At 43.6% G+C, this 21,965-nt stretch overlaps 1 protein-coding gene across 1 annotated transcript in view; it reads right to left on the minus strand.

The window, feature by feature from the left end:
• The window catches only part of cdh17 (cadherin 17, LI cadherin (liver-intestine)), a 168,015-nt gene that overhangs the window by 97,722 nt on the left and 48,328 nt on the right, over nt 1-21,965 (minus strand). Inside the window, exons 3-6 of the mRNA XM_063067108.1 lie at nt 21,225-21,326; nt 11,789-11,926; nt 8,058-8,196; nt 4,664-4,822 (exon numbers count right to left, since the gene is read on the minus strand). Of these exons, the coding sequence (XP_062923178.1) occupies nt 4,664-4,822; nt 8,058-8,196; nt 11,789-11,926; nt 21,225-21,326 (538 nt within the window). The remainder of the gene's footprint in view (nt 1-4,663; nt 4,823-8,057; nt 8,197-11,788; nt 11,927-21,224; nt 21,327-21,965) is intronic.

Genomic DNA, 21,965 nt, shown 5'->3' on the forward strand with positions numbered 1-21,965 from the left:
CTCCCTTTCCAATGCTTCCACATCCTTCCTATGGTGAGGCGACCAGAACTGGACACAGTACTCCAAGTGTGGCCTAACCAGAGTTTTATAGAGCTGCATCATTACATCACGACTCTTAAACTCTATCCCTCAACTTATGAAAGCTAACACCCCATAAGCTTTCTTAACTTTTGGATAGGCACCTGGATGATATAAAATGTAGGGCTATGTGGGAGGGAAGGGTTGGATTGAGTTCAATGTAGGTTAAAACTTACAGTAACAGACTAAGACAACTATGCTGTTCCAAAGAGCGCTATATGAGGTCATCCTTACCCTCGGTCATTAGGCTCTATAATGAGTCAACCCGTAGCCGGGGAAGTGATGATGCCCTTCTGTTAGACTGTTATCACCCTCTGTTCAAGCTCTGTTTGGCTCCGTTTACCACACCCTAGTATCGCGGACACCCTGTCCAATAGTACACGTCACTTCTTACCTCGACTTTATGAATGTGCACCCATTACTGTATAATATTACAGTAATTCTTGCACTACCATCTTATCAGTGTGAACTTGGAAATCTTGTAAAGCCTGTCTTCTTTGACTTGTAAATTTTGTACTTCTTACTTTTCAGGTAACTTTTTTTATTCTTTCCACTTCTCTTTTAATATTTGTATATCTGTGCTCTCAAAATGCTACTGTGACACTGTAATTTCCTCTGGGATTAATGAAGTATCTATCTATTCAACTATCTACCTAAAAGATTGACACAACATCATGGGCTGAAGGGCCTGTGATGTTCTATGTTCTATATACTGTGGCAAGCAAAAGTTTGGGCACCCCTGGTCAAAATTTCTGTTACTGTGAAAGGCGGGAGGAGAAGATGGCGGTGCACCTGTGTGTGTGCAGCCCTCTAGTGAAAAATGATATCGTATCTGTTAAATAGGGACCATGGACAATTCTGATGTGATGGAGAAAGGAAGCGAAAGCACAGAGGAACATCTGGAGACATTTCTGAAACGCCAGTTCGCTGCTGTCGTTACTGTGTGGTCGAGAATCTTTCAGAGGGTAGGCCTCAAAATCCCTGGCCCTGCCTGCTTTTGGCGACCGAGATTGAGGTCGAATCATTCGGACAGAGATGGCACTCAGTACTCGGTGTCGGAGAGCTGATCAGAGCTCGAAGTTTTCGGATGACTCAGAGTCGGACTGTGGTCGGCATGGCAGGGAGAGTTTTTCTTCCTTCTCTCGTCTGCGTGAGATGTGGGACATTTGAGAGACTTTGAACTTGTACTGTGCTCATGGACTTCTTCATCAAGTCATGGTATTGTTGCACTGTTGTAACTATATGTTATAATTATGTGGTTTTGTCAGTTTTTTCAGTCTTGGTCTGTCCTGTGTTTTGTGATATCGCACCGGAGGAAATAATGTATCATTTCTTAATGCATGCATTACTAAATGACAATAAAAGAGGACTACGTGTCTTCATAATCCTATCCTATCCTAAGCGAGTAAAAGATGAACTGATTTCCTGTATTGTTCAATGTACATGTGACAAATAAAGCTAAATGGTCTTTTCTTTTGGGAGGAAGATACAGTGACATGCAAATGTTTGGGCACCCTTGGGTAGAATTTCTGTTACTGTGAGTAGCTAAGCGAGTAAAAGATAAACTGATTTCCAAAAGGCATAAAGTTAAAGATGACACATTTCTTTAATATTTTAAGCAAGAAAACTTCTTTATTTCCATCTTTTACAGTTTCAAAATAACAAAAAAGGAAAAGGGCCCAAAGCAAAAGTTTGGGCACCCTGCATAGTCAGTACTTAGTAACACCCCCTTTGACAAGTATCACAGCTCATAAATGTTTTTTGTAACCAGCTAAGAGTCTTTCAGTTCTTGTTTGGGGGATTTTTGCCCACTCTTCCTTGCAAAAGGCTTCTAATTCTGTGAGATTCTTGGGCTGTCTTGCATGCACTGCTCTTTTTAGGTCTATCCACAGATTCTCGATGATGTTTAGGTCGGGAGACTGTGAGGGCCATGGCAAAACCTTCAGCTTGTGCCTCTTGAGGTTTTGAAAAGTTCTATTCAAAAGGTTCAAAGGAACATCTGAACAAGCCTGATGCATTTTGGAAGCAAGTCCTGTGGACTGATGAAGTTAAAATAGAACTTTTTGGCCGCAATGAGCAAAGGTATGTTTGGAGAAAAAAGGGTGCAGAATTTCATGAAAAGGACCCCTCTCCAACTGTTAAGCACGGGGGTGGATCGATCATGCTTTGGGCTTGTGTTGCAGCCAGTGACATGGGGAACATTTACTGGTAGACAGAAGAAGGAATTCAGTTAAATACCATCAAATTCTGGAAGCAAAAATCACAGTCTGTAAAAAAGCCAAAGATGAAAAGAGGATGACTTCTACAACAGGATAAATGAACCTAAACACACCACAAAATCTACAATGGACTACCTCAAGAGGTGCAAGCTGAAGGTTTTGCCATGGCCCTCACAGTGTCCATCATCGAGAATCTGTGGATAGACCTAAAAAGAGCAGTGCATGCAAGACAGCCCAAGAATCTCACAGAATTAGAAGCCTTTTGCAAGGAAGAGTGGGCAAAAATCCCCCAAACAAGAACTGAAAGACTCTTAGCTGGTTACAAAAAACGTTTATGAGCTGTGATACTTGCCAAAGAGGGTGTTACTAAGTACTGACTATGCAGGGTGCCCAAACTTTTGCTTTGGGCCCTTTTCCTTTTTTGTTATTTTGAAACTGTAAAAGATGGAAATAAAGAAGTTTTCTTGCTTAAAATATTAAAGAAATGTGTCATCTTTAACTTTATGCCTTTTGGAAATCAGTTTATCTTTTACTCACTTAGCTATTCACAGTAACAGAAATTCTACCCAAGGGTGCCCAAACATTTGCATGTCACTGCATCTTCCTCCCAAAAGAAAAGATCATTTAGCTTTATTTGTCACATGTACATTGAACAATACAGGAAAATGCATTGCTTGCATCAAACCAAACCAGCAGGGGTTGTACTGAGCAGCCCGCTAGTGCCTCCACACTTTCAGTGCCAACAGAGCATGCCCATAATTCACTAATCCCAACCAGTATATCTTTGGACTGTGGGAGGAAACCAGATCACCCGGAGGAAACCTACATGGTCATGGAGAGAACATGCAAACTCTTCCCAAACAGTGGCGGGAATTAAACCCAAGTTGCCGACGCTATAATGGCATTATGCTAACCGCCACACTACCGAGCCTCCCATGTGCATTCAAGGTGATTCCAGAGGTGCAGAAGGGATACATGAACATTCAGTAAGAAATCAGAAGGGAATGTGGGGAGGAGGTCTTTATTCCAATGAAGTTAATCAGCAAAGTTTAGCTTAGGTTGGTGATACCATATCTGGGACTCTGACTGCAGGTTTTGTTATCTGCACCTAAAATCTGTATTTAAACCATAAGACAAAGGAGCAGAATTAGGCCATTCGGCCCATCAAGTCTGCTCTGCCATTCAATTTTAGCTGATTTATTATCTCTCTCAACCCCAGTCTTCTGCCTTCTTCCAGTAAACCTCTCAGCCCCTGACTAATCAAGAACACATCAACCACCACTTTAAACATATCCAAAGACTTGGCCCCCGCAGCTGCCTGTAGCAATGAGTTTCACAGATTCGCCACCCTCTGGATAATTAAATTCTGCTATCCCTGTTCTGAAGGGAAATCCTTGTATTCTGAGACTTGGCCCTCTGGTCCTAGACTCCCCCACTATAGGAAACATCCTCTCCACATGCGCCCTATCTAGGCCTTCAAATATTTAATAGATTCCCCCCGCCCGAACCCTCTCATTCTTTTAAACTCTAATGAGTACAGGTTGATAGGTTCTTGATTAATCGGAGTATCAAAGGTTTTGGGGAGAAGGCAGGAGAATGGGGTTGAGAGGGATAATAAATGAGCCATGATAGAATGGTGGAGCAGATGCAAGGGGCGAAATGGCCTCATTCTGCTCCTATATCTTATAGGAACAGGGCCATCAAACACTCCTCACACACGAACCCTTTCATTCCCGGGATCATTCTTCACTGAGATTTAGTGCGAAACGGGCCCTTCCAGCCCTTTGAGCCGCACTGCCCGGCAATCCACCAACTTAATCCGAGCCTAATCACGGGACAATTTACAATCACCAATTGACATACCAACCAATACACCTTTGGACTGTGGGAGGAAACCAGAGCACTCTGAGGAAGCCCACGTGGTCATGGGGAGAACATACAAACTCCTTACAGGCAATGGTATGAATTAAACCTACTGTTAAGCATTGTTCATAAGAACATAAGAAATAGGAGCAGGAGTCGGCCATCCGGCCCATCAAGCCTGCCCCGCCATTCAATAAGATCATGGCTGATCTGAACATAAACTTAGCTCCATCTACCTGCCTTTTCCCCATAACCCTTAATTCCCCTACTATGTAAAAATCTATGCAAAAATCAATTGTTCTAACCACTGCGTTGCTGGTGAACTTTCTCTGGACAAACTTCAATTCCAGTGCATCTTTTCTCAGGTAAGGGGCCCAAAACTGCTCACAGTACTCCAAGTGTTGTCTGACCAAAGCCTCAGCATTATATTCTCATCCTCTTGAAATGAATGCTAACATTTAGCTATGAGTTCTATTGCAACGTTAACAAAAAAGTCAACATACCTTGTTCCGTAGTGGAGATGGCCCCGGTATCTTTATCGATCTGGAAAAGCAATACGTGATCTGTGCTGGGTACCTGCCGGGTGATGCTGTATTCAATTTTACCATTTGGAGTCTTGGGATCATCCAAATCTGTGGCCTTTACTTCCATGAAGGGCTTGCCTGTGAATATTAAAAAAATATCTTGGGCATCAGGCTCTATCGGTGCAAGCTGTTTGTCATATATTATAACATGAGGAGAAACTTCTGAAATGCCCGCTTTGCTGCCACTGCTACTGTGTGGTAACCGGAATCTCTGGAGCAGAAGGCCCCGAATCCTCGGCTTTGCTTGTTTCGGCAGCCAGGGCTAGGTCAAAGGCGCTCGGCAGAGGATGGCACTCGGGAGGCTGTCTCAGAGAGGCTGGTCGGAGGCTCGAAGTTTTCAGACGGATGGACTCAGTGTCAGCTGTGGTCAGCTGCTTCCAAGGCATCGGCTGTTGTCGGCGCCCTGGAGGTTTATGGCAGGGAGTTTCTCCCTTTTGCCGCCTGCTATCGGGGACTCGGGAGTCGATCGGGACTTGAGACTTTTTTTTACTGTGCCCATGGTCTGTTCTTTATCAAATTATGGTATTGTTTTGCACTGCTGTAACTATATGTTATAATTATGTGGTTTTGTCAGTGTGGTTTTGTCAGGGTCAGTCTTTGGTCTGTCCTGTTTTCTGTGATATCACTCTGGAGGAACATTGTATCATTTCTTAATGCATGTATGCATTTCTAAATGACAACAAAAGAGGACTGAGTGTTCTCATAATCTAATCTAATCTAACTATAAACACAAGACATTCTGCAGATGCCGGAAATCCAGAGCAAAACACACACACAACATTCTGGAAGAATTCAGTAAATCAGGGAACATCTATAGAGGGGAATGAACAGGTCAATGTTTTGGGCCAAAACCCTTCATCAGGTCTGGAAAGGAAGGGGGCAGAAGCCACATGAAAAGAGTAGAGGGAGGGGAAGAGAAGGTGATAGGGTGAGTCCAAGTGAAAAGGCGAAGGTAGGGCATATCTTTTTACAAAGAGTGTTGGGTGCCTGCAATGTGCTACCTAGAGTGGTGGTAAAGGCAGATGCATTCATGATTTTTAAGAGACGTTTAGATAGGCACAGGCATGTGAGGGAAATGGAAAGATATGGACATTGTGTAAGCAGAGAGCATTAGTTAGGTTGTCCTTTTGATTACTAATTTCATTGGATCAGCACATTATGGGCTGAGGGGCCTGTTCCTGTGGAGGCTGTGCTCTACGTAGTGAGGTGGAGGAGGGGGTGAGGGGGAGGAAAAGGTATGGGGATACAAGAGATTCTACAGATGATGAAAATCCGCAAAATGCTGGAGGAACCCAGCAGGTCAGGCAGCATCTACAGAGGGGAATAAACAGTCGATGCTTCAGGCCGAGACCCTTCATCAGGACTGGAAAGGAAGGGGGGAAATGGTGGAAAAAGAAGGTGAGGGGAGGGGAAGGAGGACATGCTAGAAGGTGGTCGGTGAAACAAGAGGTGTGTTAATAAACACTAGAGATTCCTCAGATGCAAGTCCTGAGCGGCACACACAAAATGCTGGAGGAACTCAGTAGATCCAATAAAGAGTTGATGTTTTGAAACAAGATCCTTCTTCAGAACCTGAAAGAAGCCAGAATTAGAAGGTCGTACTCTATTATTTTGTTGTGGTCGTTTTAAAAAGCACCTGGCCATCGTTTTGATGTTTGAAATGGGGTTTACAGTCAGGATAGTTGAGAGAATGGCTTCTACTGGAGCTGGAAGTTCAGGTGCCACCAATAGTCTCTCCAGGCCCAGAGTCACTCTCTGGGCATAAGGAAACTGCATGTGCAGAATTGAGACAGAAGGTAGGTATTATGTTCAAGATGGGGCATGCGAGTGTTGAGGATGATGGGGAGGGAGGAGTGGTTTTGGATCCAGGCTATCTGTACAGATAGGAGCCATATGTACTGCCCTGCTTAGTGAAATCACCAACCAGCTTCTTCGATTTGCTGGCCTTGAGGGAAAGCTTGTTGTCATGACATGGTGTCACTAAACTCTCCTGTACTCTGACTCATTGTTATTGGAGATATGGCCCAGTACAGCAGTGTCATCTGCAAACTTATAGGTGGAGATAGAGCCTCCCAGTCGAGAGTATTGAAGGAGCAGAGTAGGGAGACGGGGACACAGCTTTTCATCAAGGATAATCGTGCCAGAGGTGTTGCTGCACGTCCCTACTGATTGCAGTCTGTTGGTCAGGAAATCAAGCAGGGGTTCCCAACTTTTTTTATGCCATGGACCAATACCATTTAGCAAAGGGTCTATGGATCCCAGGTTGGGAATTCCTAAGATCAACGATCCAGTTGCAGAGGGAGGTGTTGATTCGCAGGATCTGGTGTTTGGGTGATGAGTTTGCTTGCGATAATAGTGTGGTGTTCCGAGATGGGGGAGGGGTGCGTGGTGGACAGCCCACCCCAGAATTCCTAATGACCAGTGCTATTTATTGCTCTTGGGTTAAAATGCTTTTGTGGGATTTTGGTGGGATGTTCAAGTTCATTTATTGTTACATTTTAGATTGGGTTATACCGTTATTTACGTGTATGTTTGTGGCTCACCCTGACGGTAACCAGGGTGTGTGACAATCGCCTCCCCCATCTGTATGAGACTGAGGGGGTTCTCTCCCCGGGTCATAATGCCCGGATTGTTTTTGTGCTTGTCGCAATGAAAACAATTGTTGAGTTAACAGCTTCCTCATTTCTCATCATGGGCCGAATGCTCACCACAATAGTGTTGAAGGCAGGACTGTAGTCGATAAACAATAATCTAACATACTGCCCAGGTATCCCAGAAATGAGTGTAGGGCCAGGGAGATGGTATCGTAGGTAAATTAGAGTAGGTCAAGGTTTTCTGGAAGGCTGAGGGTTAATATGTGCCATAACCAGCCTCTTAAAGCTTTCCCTCAATGTCAACAAATCAAAACAGCTGGTTAGTGACCAATACAGTTTGGCACCAGGCATCACAGGAAGTGCCAGTCAGCATCGAGCTCAATGTACGACTGCCTTAGGGACTCCAGCTCTGCAATTTTCCTTCAGAGGATTTACTCCCAAAGCCTTCCCCATGAGTGGGTATAGGTGCAAAGCAGAGGAGGTTGGAGATCAGAGTTTTCCTTCTCCTAGACCAGCTGCCAGCCCACGGCTGCCGAGCCCCATCTGCCCGAAGCGACTGGTTCTAAGGTGCCAATGTAGCAATGGTAAACTTCTCCTTTATTGTGTAGGTCGATGGGATGAGGCAGTTTAAATGGTTTAGCAAGGACTAGATGGGCTGAAGGGCCTGTTTCTGTGCTGCACTTTTCTATGACACTATGACTCTATAAGATGATACATACCTGGTCTGGAGTTCTGCCACACAACACTTTTGTACTCAGTTTCTGTAAACGTAGGCACATTGTCGTTGATATCTTCAATGACAATTGTCACTGTGACAGGTCCTTCAACTACCTTTTTCTCTGCATTGAGGCCTTCTATCTAAATACAAAGAAACCAAATTAGTAATGATTAACCCAGTTTAATACATCTGTTGACCCAATGAATGATCGAAGTGAAGGTGGGGCAAGTCAAACTCCAACATTCCAACGTGCCTGCACTATTTGCCTTGGAGAAATGTCCACTTCAGCTCTAAGCTAAGCCAATAAAGTGCAGCAGCATCTCCACTTCCTGAGAAGATTAAGATGAGAGAGGGTTCCACCGCCCCCCAACCCCAACCCCGCTTCTATTCTAACTAATTTTTACAGGAGCATCATTGAGAGTGTCCTGACCAGCTGCATCACCGTCTGATACGGGAACTGCAAGACATAGAGTCATATAAAACTACAGCACAGAAACAGGCCCTTTGGCCCATCTAGTCCATGCTGATCCATCTAAGCTACCTAGTCCCATCAGTCACCACCCGGATCATAGCCCTCCATGCCCCTATCATCCACGTACCTATCCAAACTTCTCTCAAACGTTGAAACCGAGCTCGCACGCACCACTTCCCCTGGCAGCTGGTTCCACACTCTCATGATCTTCTGAGCGAATAAGTTTCCCCTCGTGTTCCCCTTAAACATTTCACCTTTTACCCTTAACCCATGACCTCTGGTTGTAATCCCATCCAACTCAATGGGAAAAAATACTGCTTGTATTTAGCCTATTTATACCCCTCATAATTTTGTATCTCTCTGTTATATCTCCCCTCAATCTTTTATGTTGCAAGGAATAAAATCCTAACCTATTCAATCTTTCCTTGTAACTCAGGTCTTCCAGACCCAGCAACATCCTTGTAAATTTTCTCTGTAAAAGCTGACCTCAAGTCCCTACGAGGAATTGCAGGGACTACTGTGACCATCACCAGGGTCTCTCTTCTACACACCTAGGATATTAATCAGGAACGCTGCAGATGCAGGCCTTCAGCACCACAATGATCCCTCCCATCCATCCAACCCCAACCGTCAGGCAGCAGGTACCGTAGCATTAGGACAAGAACTGTTAGGATAGGAAACAACTTCTTCCCCCAGGCTGTGAGACTACTGAACTCCCTGTCACCTCTCAGGTCTCATGACGTACGAAGCATCAGTACTGTTTACTTTTGAACATGTGTTGTAAATGCACCTTATTATTTGTTAATTTACTAGAGGTAATATTACCTTATGTCTTGTGTGTGTGCTTGATGTGTTCTGCGTTGTGCACCTTGGTCCAGAGGAACATTGTTTCGTTTATGTACAGGTAAATGACGTTTGGTGCTCCCGATGTGGCCTCCTATATATTGGCGAGACCCGATGCAGACTGGGAGATCGTTTTACTGAACACCTACGCTTTGTCCGCCAGAGAAAGCAGGATCTCCCAGTGGCCACACGTTTTAATTCCACATCCCATTCTGATATGTCTATCCACAGCCTCCTCTACTGTAAAGATGAAGCCACACTCAGGCTGGAGGAACAACACCTTATATTCCGTCTGGGTAGCCTTCAACCTGATGGCATGAACATTGACTTCTCTAACTTCCGCTAATGCCCCACCTCCCCCTCATACCCCATCTGTTATTTATTTATATACACATTCTTTCTCTCTCTCTCCTTTTTCCTCCCTCTGTCCCTCTGACTATACCCCTTGCCCATCCTCTGGGTTTTTTCCCCCTCCCGCTTTTCCTTCTCCCTGGGCCTCCTGTCCCATGATCCTCTCATATCCCTTTTGCCAATCACCTGTCCAGCTCTTGGCTCCATCCCTCCCCCTCCCGTCTTCTCCTATTATTTTGGATCTCCCCCTTCCCCTCTCAAATCTCTTACTAGCTCTTCTTTCAGTTAGTCCTGACGAAGGGTCTCAGCCCGAAACGTCGACTGTACCTCTTCCTAGAGATGCTGCCTGGCCTGCTGCGTTCACCAGCAACTTTGATGTGTGTTGCTTGAATTTCCAGCATCTGCAGAATTCCTCGTGTTTGCGAGGTAAATGACGATATGTGCTGCCTGGCCTGCTGAGTTCCTAGAGCATTTTGTTTGGGTTATTTGGATTTCCAGCATCTGCAGATTTTCTCTTGTTCGTGATGGGGATAGTCAACATGGCTTTTTGTGGTAGGTCATGTCTGGCCAATCTTTGGAAGCTTGTCAAAGAATTTACCAGGAAAGTACATGAAGGCAAGGCAGTGGATGTTTTCTCTGAACTTTAGCAAGGCATTTGACAGTGACCCACATGGGAGGCTGGTCAAGAAGGTTCAGTCACTCGACATTCGAGATGAGGTAGTAAATTGGATTAGACATTGGCTTTGTGAGAGAAGCTAGAGAGTGGTTGTAGATGGCTGCTTCTCTGACTGGAGGCCTGTGACTCGTAGTTTGCACAAGGATCGGTGTTGGGTCTGTTGTTGTTTGTCAGCTACAGTAGATGAATGGCCTGGATGATAATGAGGTAAATTAAACTGGAAAATTTGCGGATGACATCCAGATTGTGGGTGTTGTGGACAGTAGGTAGACTATCAGCAGGATCTGGATGGGTGGGAAAATGGCAGATGGAATTTAATGCAGACAAGAGTGAGGTGTTGCACTTTGAGAGGACAAACCAGGATAAGACTTGCGCGATTAGCGGTATGGTACTGAAAAGTACAGTAGACCAGAGGGATCTGGGAAGACAGATCCATTATGCCTTGAAAGTGGCATTACAGGTAGATAGAGTTGTTGGCATATTGGGCTTCAGAAATAAAATGAATGATGGGAAGTGATTCAAGTTGCCTGGAGATATAAATAATAGCAGAATGGCAAATTCAGTGAGTGTGTATGTTACATTCTCAGAGGAATGTAACGAATAAAGTGGATGTGGACAGGATGTTTCCCACACTGACGAGTCTAGGACCAGAGGGCACAGCCTCAGAATGCAAAGATGTCCTTTTATAACAGTGATGAGAAGGAATATCTTTTGCCCGTGGGTGGCGAACTTGTGGAATTCATTGGTCTGAACAGCCGCGAAGGCCAAATCATTGGATATATTTAAAGGAGAGATTGATAGGGTCTTGATCAGTCAGGGTATGAGATTAGGTTGAGTGAATTTGGCCTTTTCTCCTTGGAGCGACGGAGGATGAGAGGTGACCTGACAGAGGTGTATAAGGTGATGAGAGGCATTGATCGTGTGGATAGTCAGAGGCTTTTTCCCAGGGCTGAAATGGCTAGCACGAGAGGGCATAGTTTTAAGGTGCTTAGAAGTAGGTACAGAGGAGATGTCAGGGGCAAGTTTTTTTTAAGGCAGAGACTGGTGAGTGCGTGGAATGGGCTGCCGGCGATGATGGTGGAGGCAGATATGATAGGGTCTTTTAAGAGACTCCTGAATAGGTATATGGAGCTTGGAAAAATAGAGGACTATGGGTAACCCGAGGTAATTTCTAAAGTAAGTACATGTTCGGCACGGCATTGTGGGCCAAAGGGCCTGTATTGTGCTGTAGGTTTTCTATGTTTCTATGTGTCAGCAGTTATGAGAAGGCAAGAGAATGGGGTTGGAAGGGATAATAAGTCAGCCATGATGGAATGGTGGAGCAGACTCACTGGGCCGAATGGCCCAATTCTAAATTCTGCTCCTACCTCTTTATGTCTTTCCATTTTACCTGTAAGGTGTATTCAGCTTGTTCTTCACGATCCACCGATTTATTGAAATACAACCAGCCATCCTCTTCCATAAGTATTCTGTTATGGGTCTCACCAGCCATCCTAAATGACTTTACAACTTTGTTGGTTGGTTGAAACTACAACAAAAGGAAACGGTTTATATGACACAAGGTACAGACTTGTTACTTTGGCATCTGAAGTACTAATGACCAACATAGTCAAATCAAAGATGACATTCTTACATTCAACACAAACCTACACTCAGTGCCCACTTTATTCATTACCTCTTGTATCTTATAAAGTGGCCACTGGGTGTATATTCTTGGTGTACTTCTGTAACCCATCCATTTCAAGGTTCGATGTGTTGTACATTCAGATATGCTCTTCTCTACACTTCTATTGTAACACAGGTATTTGAGTTACCAGCAACACACATCAAAATTGCTGGTGAACGCAGCAGGCTAGGCAGCATCTCTAGGAAGAGGTACAGTCGACATTTCGAGCCGAGACCCTTCGTCAGGACTAACTAAAAGAGGGCAAATCTCTTACTAGCTCATCATTCAGTTAGTCCTGACGAAGGGTCTCGGCCCGAAACGTCGACTGTACCTCTTCTTAGAGATGCTGCCTGGCCTGCTGTGTTCACCAGCAACTTTGATGTGTGTTGCTTGAATTTCCAGCATCTGCAGAATTCCTTGTATTTGCGTATTTGAGTTACTGTTGTCTTCTTGTCAGTTTGAACCAATCTGGCCACTCTCCTCTGACATCTCTCATATCAAGCCATTTTCACCCACAGAACTGCAGCTGACTGGGTATTTTTTTTTGTATTTTGGCACCATTCTCTGTAAACTCTGAAAACTGTTGTGTGTGAAAATCCCAGATCAGCAGTTTCTGAGATACTCAAACCACCCCATCACACACCAGCAATCATTCCATGGTCAAAGTCACTTAGATCACATTTCTCCCCCTTTCTGATGTTTGGTGTGAACAACAACTGAACCGCTGGACCCTGTCTGCATGTTCTTTTATGCATTGAGTTGCTGTCACATGATTGGCTGATTAGATATTTGCATTAACGAGCAGGTGTACAGGTGTACCTAATAAAGTGACCTCTGAGTGTAGATGTGTAAAGCAATTTGGCCAAGCTAGAATGGGAAACCAATTTTAAAACACAATAGCACATCAATAATGAAAGCAATTTAGGAAAACATATTTTTCAAGGATGTTGCCAGGACTAGAAGGTCTGGGTAATGAGGAGGCCTTTTTTCCTTGGAATACAGGAGAATGAGGGTTGACCTTCCTGAGATGTTTAAAATTATGAGAGGCATTGATAAATTGGAGGATAAATCTTTTCCCCATGGCAGGGGAGTCCAAAACTAAGGGGCATAGATTTAATGTGAGAAAGGAATGATTTAAAAGAGACCTGGGGGGCAACTTTTACACACAGAGAGCGGTGAGTATACAGACCGAGCTGCCAGAGGAACTGGGGCAGGTACAAATGTGTCATTTAAGAAGCATTTGGATGGGTACATTGTGGGGCAGGGCTTGGTAGGATACGGGCCGAATGCTGGAACTTGGGCACCATGGTCAGCATAAACTGGTTGGGCCTGGATAGCTCTGTGACTCTATAATTCCCAAACAATATACATTTCTTTGTGGAATAAAATATTTACAGATGAGTCCATTTGTTTAAAGTAGTATTGGATTAAAGAAAAAAGATTATAATATTACCAAAATGTTGAGTAAAGCAGAGGACTGGTATAATGTTAAATTTCAGGGAAATCTGATTGGTCTTGGAGTAGGTTAAACTGTCAGCACACCATTGCATCTTCCAATAAAATGGCAGCACAGTTGGTCACAGCGGCCCCTTCGGGTGCACAAATGGTTCAATTGTTTGTCTTAAACATACTTCTTGTGATATTGCAATGCTGTTGGACATTGGTAATGCAAAGTAATGCAAGTCCTGGGTTCATAGTTTCGTTGGTGAGACCGGCGGCGGGAAAGCAGCTCGGCCTCGGTTTTTGTGCGGACTAGGCCCCAGTGCTGCGGCGTTGCCCGTTACACCACCCAGCGAGGAGGCAGCACGGGTGCTGGGTTAGGGGCTGTTCCCCGCAGGCCAGTTCTCCCACTGGGGGATGCTTTCTCGCATTCGCTTCCTGGAAGATGAGCTGAATTGTTTCATCTGTGACTGGCCCAGCATGAGATGAAGAACTGCTGTGTGCTCGTTCTTGCAGAAACTTGGCTCCAGGACAACGTCGTAAGCACCATCATACTTCAGGTCATGTCTCTCAGGGAGTTGTGCTAATGTTATTTGTGACTCTACTGTTTGTGTTTCCCTAACCATATGTGCCGTGTATGACTGTACGTACCGTGTTTTGCACCCTGGCCCCAGAGGAACACAATTATGTTTGGCTGTCTCTATGTGTATGTTTGAACAACAATTAAACTTGAACTTGTAAAAGATCTGTACTGTGCTGTACTGTCCATTGTTCTATCAAGGAAGAGCAGAGTTTGAGAAACCAACAAAGGATAATGAACCAACAAACAAAAGCATTGGAAAGGGTACAGAGGAGATTTACCAGGATGCTGCCTGGTTTAGAAAGTATGCATTATGATCAGAGATTAAGGGAGCTAGGGCTTTACTCTTTGGAGAGAAGGATGATGAGAGGAGACGTGATAGAGGTATACAAGATATTGAGAGGAATAGATAGAGTGGATAGCCAGCGCCTCTTCCCCAGGGCACCACTGCTCAATACATAGAAACATAGAAACATAGAAAATAGGTGCAGGAGTAGGCCATTCGGCCCTTCGAGCCTGAACCGCCATTTATTATGATCATGGCTGATCATCCAACTCAAAACCCCGCCCCAGCCTTCCCTCCATACCCCCGATCCCTTTAGCCACAAGGGCCATATCTAACTCCCTCTTAAATATAGCCAATGAACTGGCCTCAACTGTTTCCTGTGGCACAGAATTCCACAGATTCACCACTCTCTGTGTGAAGAATACAAGAGGACTTGGCTTTAAGGTAAGGGGTGGGAAGTTCAAGGGGGATATCAGAGGAAGGTTTTTTACTCAGAGAGTGGTTGGTGCGTGGAATGCACTGCCTGAGTCAGTGGTGGAGGAAGATACACTAGTGAAGTTTAAGAGACTACTAGACAGGTATATGGAGGAATTTAAGGTGGAGGCTTATATGGGAGGCAGGGTTTGAGGGTCGGCACAACATTGTGGGCCGAAGTGCCTGTACTGTGCTGTACTATTCTATGTTCTATGTTCTATGTTAAAAATATTGAGTAAGATTGAGAAAATTGAAGTTCAGAACGAAATGTCAAGAACTATAAAAGGTCTTCCACAAAGTGATTGGAGGAAGGTATAGGGAGGATGTCAGAGGTAGGATTTTTACACAGAGACTGGTCAGCATGAGAAACGTGCTGCCGGGGGTGGTGGTAGAGGCAGATACATTGAGAACATCTAAGAAACTTTTAGATAGGCACATGGATCATAGAAAAATGGAGGGCTTTGAGGAAGGGAAGTGTGAGATTGACCCCGGAATAGGTTAAGGGTGGGCACAATATTGTGGGCCGAAGGGCCTGTACTATGTTGCAATATTGTACATTCGATATTCTAAGTAAACAGAGATAGTGGTAACATAAACTACAATGAAGCAGAAAGACATAGCCAAGATATCAAACTGTGAGAGCACCAAAACAATCGGAGATATTTTGGGCACTTGGCAACCAATGAGACTGAGGAACTCAACATCATCGATATTCATAAATAAAGAAAATAATGGACATTTTTGTTCTCACTGTGTTCTTTCCTGTAACAATTGCATTTTATTTATGTTTATTTTTTGTGAATGCTACCTATCTGATGCTATGTGCCTGCAAGTTCTTCATTGCACCTGTGCATATATGGACTTGTGCAGATGATAATGAACTTGACCATAGATATTGTGTCCTAGATGTCTACATGACACGCAAGCCAGGGCAGTACGATATGGAGAGCAAGCTGTTGCCCACGCAGCAGACTCCCTCTCTCCATGCAGCTGTTGAACCCAAAGAAATGTTTCTAAAAATTAAGTGGACAATACTCTGAACAGTCCTCTGGGCTAATGCTGTGATCCAAAAACTAGAGTAATACACATAAAGTACTGGACTGCTGAAGGGTCTCAGTCCGAAACGTTTACTGTTTATTCCTTTCCACATAGTTGCCGCCTGACCTGCTGAGTTCCTCCAGAATTTTGTGTGTGTTGCTCTGGATTTCCAGCATCTGCAGAATCTTTTGTGTTGATAATCCAGAAGCTAATTCCTCTATATGTGGTAAGCGAAGTTTGGATAGGTATACGGGTGGGAGGGATATGGAAGGTAATGGCCCCAGTACAGTCCGATGGGAGTAGGCAGTTTAAATAGTTTGAGATGGACTAGATGGGCTGAAGGGCCTGTTTCTGTGCTGTAGTTTTCTATGACACTGTGACTCTAAAATAAGAAAATTATGTAAAAACTCAGTTGTTCGAGTGGTAACACACACAAAATGCTGGATGAACTCTAAGTCACCTATGCAGAAGAATACACAGTTGACATTCAGGGTAAAACCCTTCATCTGCAGTAATTATCAGCTGTGTGAAAAAGGAAGCGTTAGTATTTCACATCAGTGACCTTTTAATCAGATCATTTACCTAGAATATTATTTCTGAAGTCCTAAGCAAAAAAATTCTGTCTAACCTACTGGACATATTTTGCACTTTCTATTTTCAAAGTCGAAGTTTTTTTACGTTCAACTTTGAACTTTTAATTTGTGGGGGTGGGGGAAGGTAATGAAGTGGTAACAGGTATGTTACAAGCCCACACAGGCCAAATATTTCCATCTCGTATGTTCTGGGATTCAGTGAGGTTCATAAACAGCATATTTTGCTTTTTCTTAATTCCTCAATGTCTCAGCAGCAGTTATTTTCAACCTAGAACGTGGAACATTACCGCAGTATGGCCCACATTGTTGTGACAACCTTTTAATCTACTCTAAAATCAATCTAACTCTTCCCTCCTACATAACCCTCCATTTTTCTATCATCCAAGTGCCTATCTAAACGTTTTTTAAAAGTCCCTAACGTAGCTGCCTCTACTTCCACCCCTGGCAGGACATTACGCACACCCATCATTCTCCGTGTAAAGAATTTACCTCTGATATCCTCCCTAACATTTCCTCTAATCACCTTAAAATTATGCCCCTTGTATTAGCTGCTTGCACCCTGAAAATAAGACCCTGGCTATCCACTCGAGCTATGCCTTGTATCATCTTGTGGAGCTCTGTCAAGTCACTTCCCGTTTTCCTTTGCTCCAGAGAGCAAGGCCCTAACTTGCTCAACCTTTCGGTATTATTTATTTATTATTATTTTAATTTATATTTTTTCTCAGCTCAAGTTGGTAAAGCCTGAGGTATGGGCACATCCAAGCAAGCTCACTTCTCAATTGTTAGGAACTTTTGGACTATTCTAGTGGTGTTTAGTATTGTGGCTTTCTGAAGAGTTACATAACTATAGCTGTGTAGGTCTGATTGTTTAATGCTATTGTGTAGTGCCTTTGGGATGATACCAGTTATAGATATTACTATCGGGACAATGTATACCCTGTTCATGTTCCATAGTCTTTCAATTTCCTCTTTGAATTCAGCATATTTCTGGTGTTTTTCACCTTGATTTCTGTATGTTATGTGTGTTTGGAATGGCTGTGTCTATTAAGTAAGTTATTCTTGCTTGTTTATCCTGTAATATTATATCGGGATGGTTATTATGAATTGTCCTATCTATAATAATGGATCCGTTGTAATATAATTTGAGCAACTCCAACTCTATAACTAGATCCGGCTTGTATTTATAGTCAGGTATGATTTCTCTTATAATGATTTAATTTCATTTGTAACCAACAGAGCCAAATCACACCCTCTGCCTTCCTGCCTGTCCTTTGAATACAATGTGTATCTTTGGACATTAATCTCCCAGCCACAATCTTCTTTCAGCCATGATTCAATAATGCCTAAAACATCATGCTGCCAATCTGTAAATGTGCTACAAAGTTCATCGATCTTATTCCGTATACTGTGCACATTCAATTATAACACCTTCAGTCCTGTATTCACCTTTTTCAATTTTGTCCGCCTTTTACGTTGCAACTCATCCTGTTGACAGCAATTTTCCCCTTTCATCAGCCTCTCCTTGCTAGGAAACCAACTACCTCATCTTCAGCACTATCATTCTGGTTACTATCCCCCTGCCAAATTCACTTAATCCCATTCGATCAACTCGAGCCAACCTGCCCGGAGAGATACTGAACCCCCTCGGGTTCAGGTGTGCAGGTCATACCTGAAGTGATCCCGATGATCCATAAATGTGAACCCCTGCCCCCTGCACCAGTTCCTCAGACACGCTTTCATCTGACAAATCATCCTATTCCTACCCTCACTGGCACGTGACACAGGCAGCAATCCAGAGGTTACTACCCTGGAGGTCCTGTTTCTCAGCTTTCTACCTAGCTTCCTGAAAACTCTCTTCGGGACCTCCTCACCTTGTCTACCTATGTCATTGGTGCCAATATGCACCAAGACTTCTAGCTGCTCACCCTCCCCCTTGATAATGCCGTTGTCACGATCTGAGTCATCCCTGATAGTCATAGTCATACTTTATTGATCCCGGGGGAAATCGGTTTTCGTTACAGTCGCACCATAAATAATTAAATAGTAATATGTAAATAATGCCAGGAAATAAGTCCAGGACCAGCCTATTGGCTCAGGGTGTCTGACCCTTCAAGGGAGGAGTTGTAAAGTTTGATGGCCACAGGCAGGAATGACTTCCTATGACGCTCTGTGTTACATCTCGGTGGAATGAGTCTCTGGTTGAATGTACTCCTGTACCCACCCAGTACATTATGTAGTGGATGGGACACATTGTCCAAGATGGCATGCAACTTGGACAGCATCCTCTTTTCAGACACCACCGTCAGAGAGTCCAGTTCCATCCCCACAACATCACTGGCCTTACGAATGAGTTTGTTGATTCTGTTGGTGTCTGCTACACTCAGCCTGTTGCCCCAGCACACAACAGCAAACATGATCGCACTGGCCACCACAGACTCGTAGAACATCCTCAGCATCGTCCGGCAGATGTTAAAGGACTTCAGTCTCCTCAGGAAATAGAGACGGAAATATTGTGGCTTTCTGAAGATTTACAATTATTATTATTATGTTTTTATTATTATTATTATTATTATTATTATTTGTCTCCTTTGCACATTAGTGGTCAGTCTTTTTGTTCAGTTTTTCTTTGAGATTATTGTATTTCTTTGTTGTATTGTGAATGCCCTCAAGAAAATGAATCTCAGGGTTATATATGGTAACATACAGTATACGTACTTGGGTATTAAACTTACTTTGAGCTTTAAACATGTTCTTTAGACCAGGCAGCATCCTGGTAAACCTCCTCTGAACCCTCTCTAAAGCTTCCACATCCTTCCTACAATGAGGCAACCAGATATGAACACAATTTTCCAAGTGTGGTCTAACCGGTGTTTTATAGAGCTGCAACATTACCTCACAGATCTTGCTTTTTCATTCAATATCTACAGATCAGTTACTTAACTTATTTATGTTCTAGAGTCCACGAGCTGTACAATTGTTTGAAAGACACCTTAAAGTATCCTCGGCCTCAGGAAATACTCACCAACCCTCGTACTTGCTCAAATAATGATGGTAGTATCGGTCAGGTAGATAGTAGGGCAGAGAGCATATGGAGAAAAAGGTTGGAAAAAAAACCCGGAAGTTGAGCTACATATCACCTCCACAACAGCTTATTTGCACACACTGGTACACCTTTCCAGTTTCTTCAGCCTCTTGGCAATTCCACCCATCACTTCACAGCTTCTGGCATTATCCCCACTCAAAATGCCAATCAGCATTAGGCTATTCAACCCATCACGTCTGCACTGCCATTTCATCATGGCTGATTTATTATCCCTCTCCACCCCGTTCTCCTGCCTTCACCCTGTAACCTTTGACACCCCGACTAATCAGGAAACTATCAACCTCTGCTTTAAATATACCCAATGACTTGACCTCCACAGCCATCTATGGCAATAAATTCCACTGTTTCACAATTCTCTGGCTAAAAATATTCCTCCTCAGCTCTGTTCTAACAGGCATCCCCCTTTTCTGAGGACATGTCCTCTGGTCCTAGACTCCCCCACCATGGGAAACATCCTCTCTACATCAACTCTGTCCAGGCCTTTCACCATTCCTTCACTCTTCCTTCAGTTAGTCCTGATGAAGGGTCTCGGCCTGAAACGTCGACTGCACCTCTTCCTACAGATGCTGCCTGGCCTGCTGCGTTCACCAGCAACTTTGATGCGTGTTGCTTTCACCATTCGATAGGTTTCAATGAGATCCCCCCCTTGTTCTTCTAATCTCTAACCGGTATTATCATAGCTTTCAAAGTTTAAAGTTCTAACTTCAATGTAAATTTATTATCAAAATACGTACTGTATGTTTTACCATTTCATACCTTGAGATTCAATTCTTTCAGATATTCAGAGGAAAATAAAGAAATATGACACAATCCACAGAAAACCATACATAGACAAAGAATGATAAATAACTAAAGTGGAAAAGGGAAACTGTACAAATAATAAAATATAATAATAATAAATCAATAATAACGAGAACATGAGTTGTAAATAGACCCTCACCTGGATACACTTATCACTCAAATACACCTACCACCTGAGCCTACCTATCACCTGAATATACTGTACCTATCACCCAAAATCACCTCTCGCCCAAATACACCTGTTGCCAGAACACACCTTTCAACTGAATACACCTGTTACCTGAATACACCTGTCATCTGCCTTCTCGTGCTCCGCCCCTACTCTCTGCATTTTAATTTTTATCTTTTGTTTTATTTAGAAATAGAACACAGAACAGGCCCTTCCAGCCCCTCGAGCCACGCTGCCCAGCAACCCACCCATCAGAGGACAATTTACAATGACCAGTTCACCTACTAACTGGTGGGTCTTTGGTTTGTGGGAGGAGACCGGAGCACCTGGAGGAAACCCACACGGTCACGGGGAGGGCATGCGAGCTCCTTACGGAGGACGCTGGAATGCTGATACCCCAAGCTGGAAAAGTGTCGCACTCCCTGCCACTCTGCCATGGTACCCGGCTGCCGATTTCCCCTCCATTTTTCAGGCCGAATGAAGGGCCTCAAGACGGAACATTAACAGCCCTTTTCCATCCATAACTGCTGCTCAACCCATCGAATTCATCCAGCTTATTGTGTATTGCAATTTATTTGTGACCTTTTAATATAAATTCCTAATCCTTTTATTTGTCACTATATAGAATTGTTTTTGTATAGTTTAACCATATCAGTGGAAATGATCAGAATGTTACCTGATATATCATATACGGAATGCTGCTTCCCTCAGTAACAGAAATACTCATCGACTTCAGAGGTCCTTTGGGAAGTTGTCCATTGATTTTCGTGGTTAATACCTGCAGCAAATATAAAATAAAATAATGATATACATGCTAGGTCCAGGGCTTTTCTCTTTGGAGAGAAAGAGGATGACAGGTGATTTGATAGAGCTGTACGTCATGATAAAAAGCATAGATCGAGTGGTCAGCCGGAGACTTTTTCCCAGGGACCCTTCTTCAGGACTTGGCCTGAAAGATCAACTGTTTTTTCATTTCCATAGATGCTGCCTGACCTACTGAGTTCCTCCAGTGTTTTGTGTGTGTTGCTCTGGATTTCCAGCATCTGAAGACCTCCCCATGTTTATGATTTGATTATGGTGTGCCTTTGTGGATCCAAATGCCATGATGAAGAGATAAAGGTTATGTTAGGACATACATGGTAAATGGTAGGGCTGTGAAGAATGCAGTAGAACAGAGGGATCTAGGAATAATGGTGCATAGTTCCCTGAAGGTGGAATCTCATGTGGATAGGGTGATGAAGAAAGCTTTTGGTATGCTGGCCTTTATAAATCAGAGCATTAAGTATAGGAGTTGGAATGTAATGTTGAAATTGTACAAGGCGTTGGTGAGGCCATATTTGGAGTATTGTGTACAGTTCTGGTCACTGAATTATAGGAAAGATGTCAACAAAATTGAGAGAGTACAGAGAAGATTTAC

This window comes from Mobula hypostoma, chromosome 1, assembly GCF_963921235.1.
Source record: "Mobula hypostoma chromosome 1, sMobHyp1.1, whole genome shotgun sequence".
NCBI lineage: Eukaryota > Metazoa > Chordata > Chondrichthyes > Myliobatiformes > Myliobatidae > Mobula > Mobula hypostoma.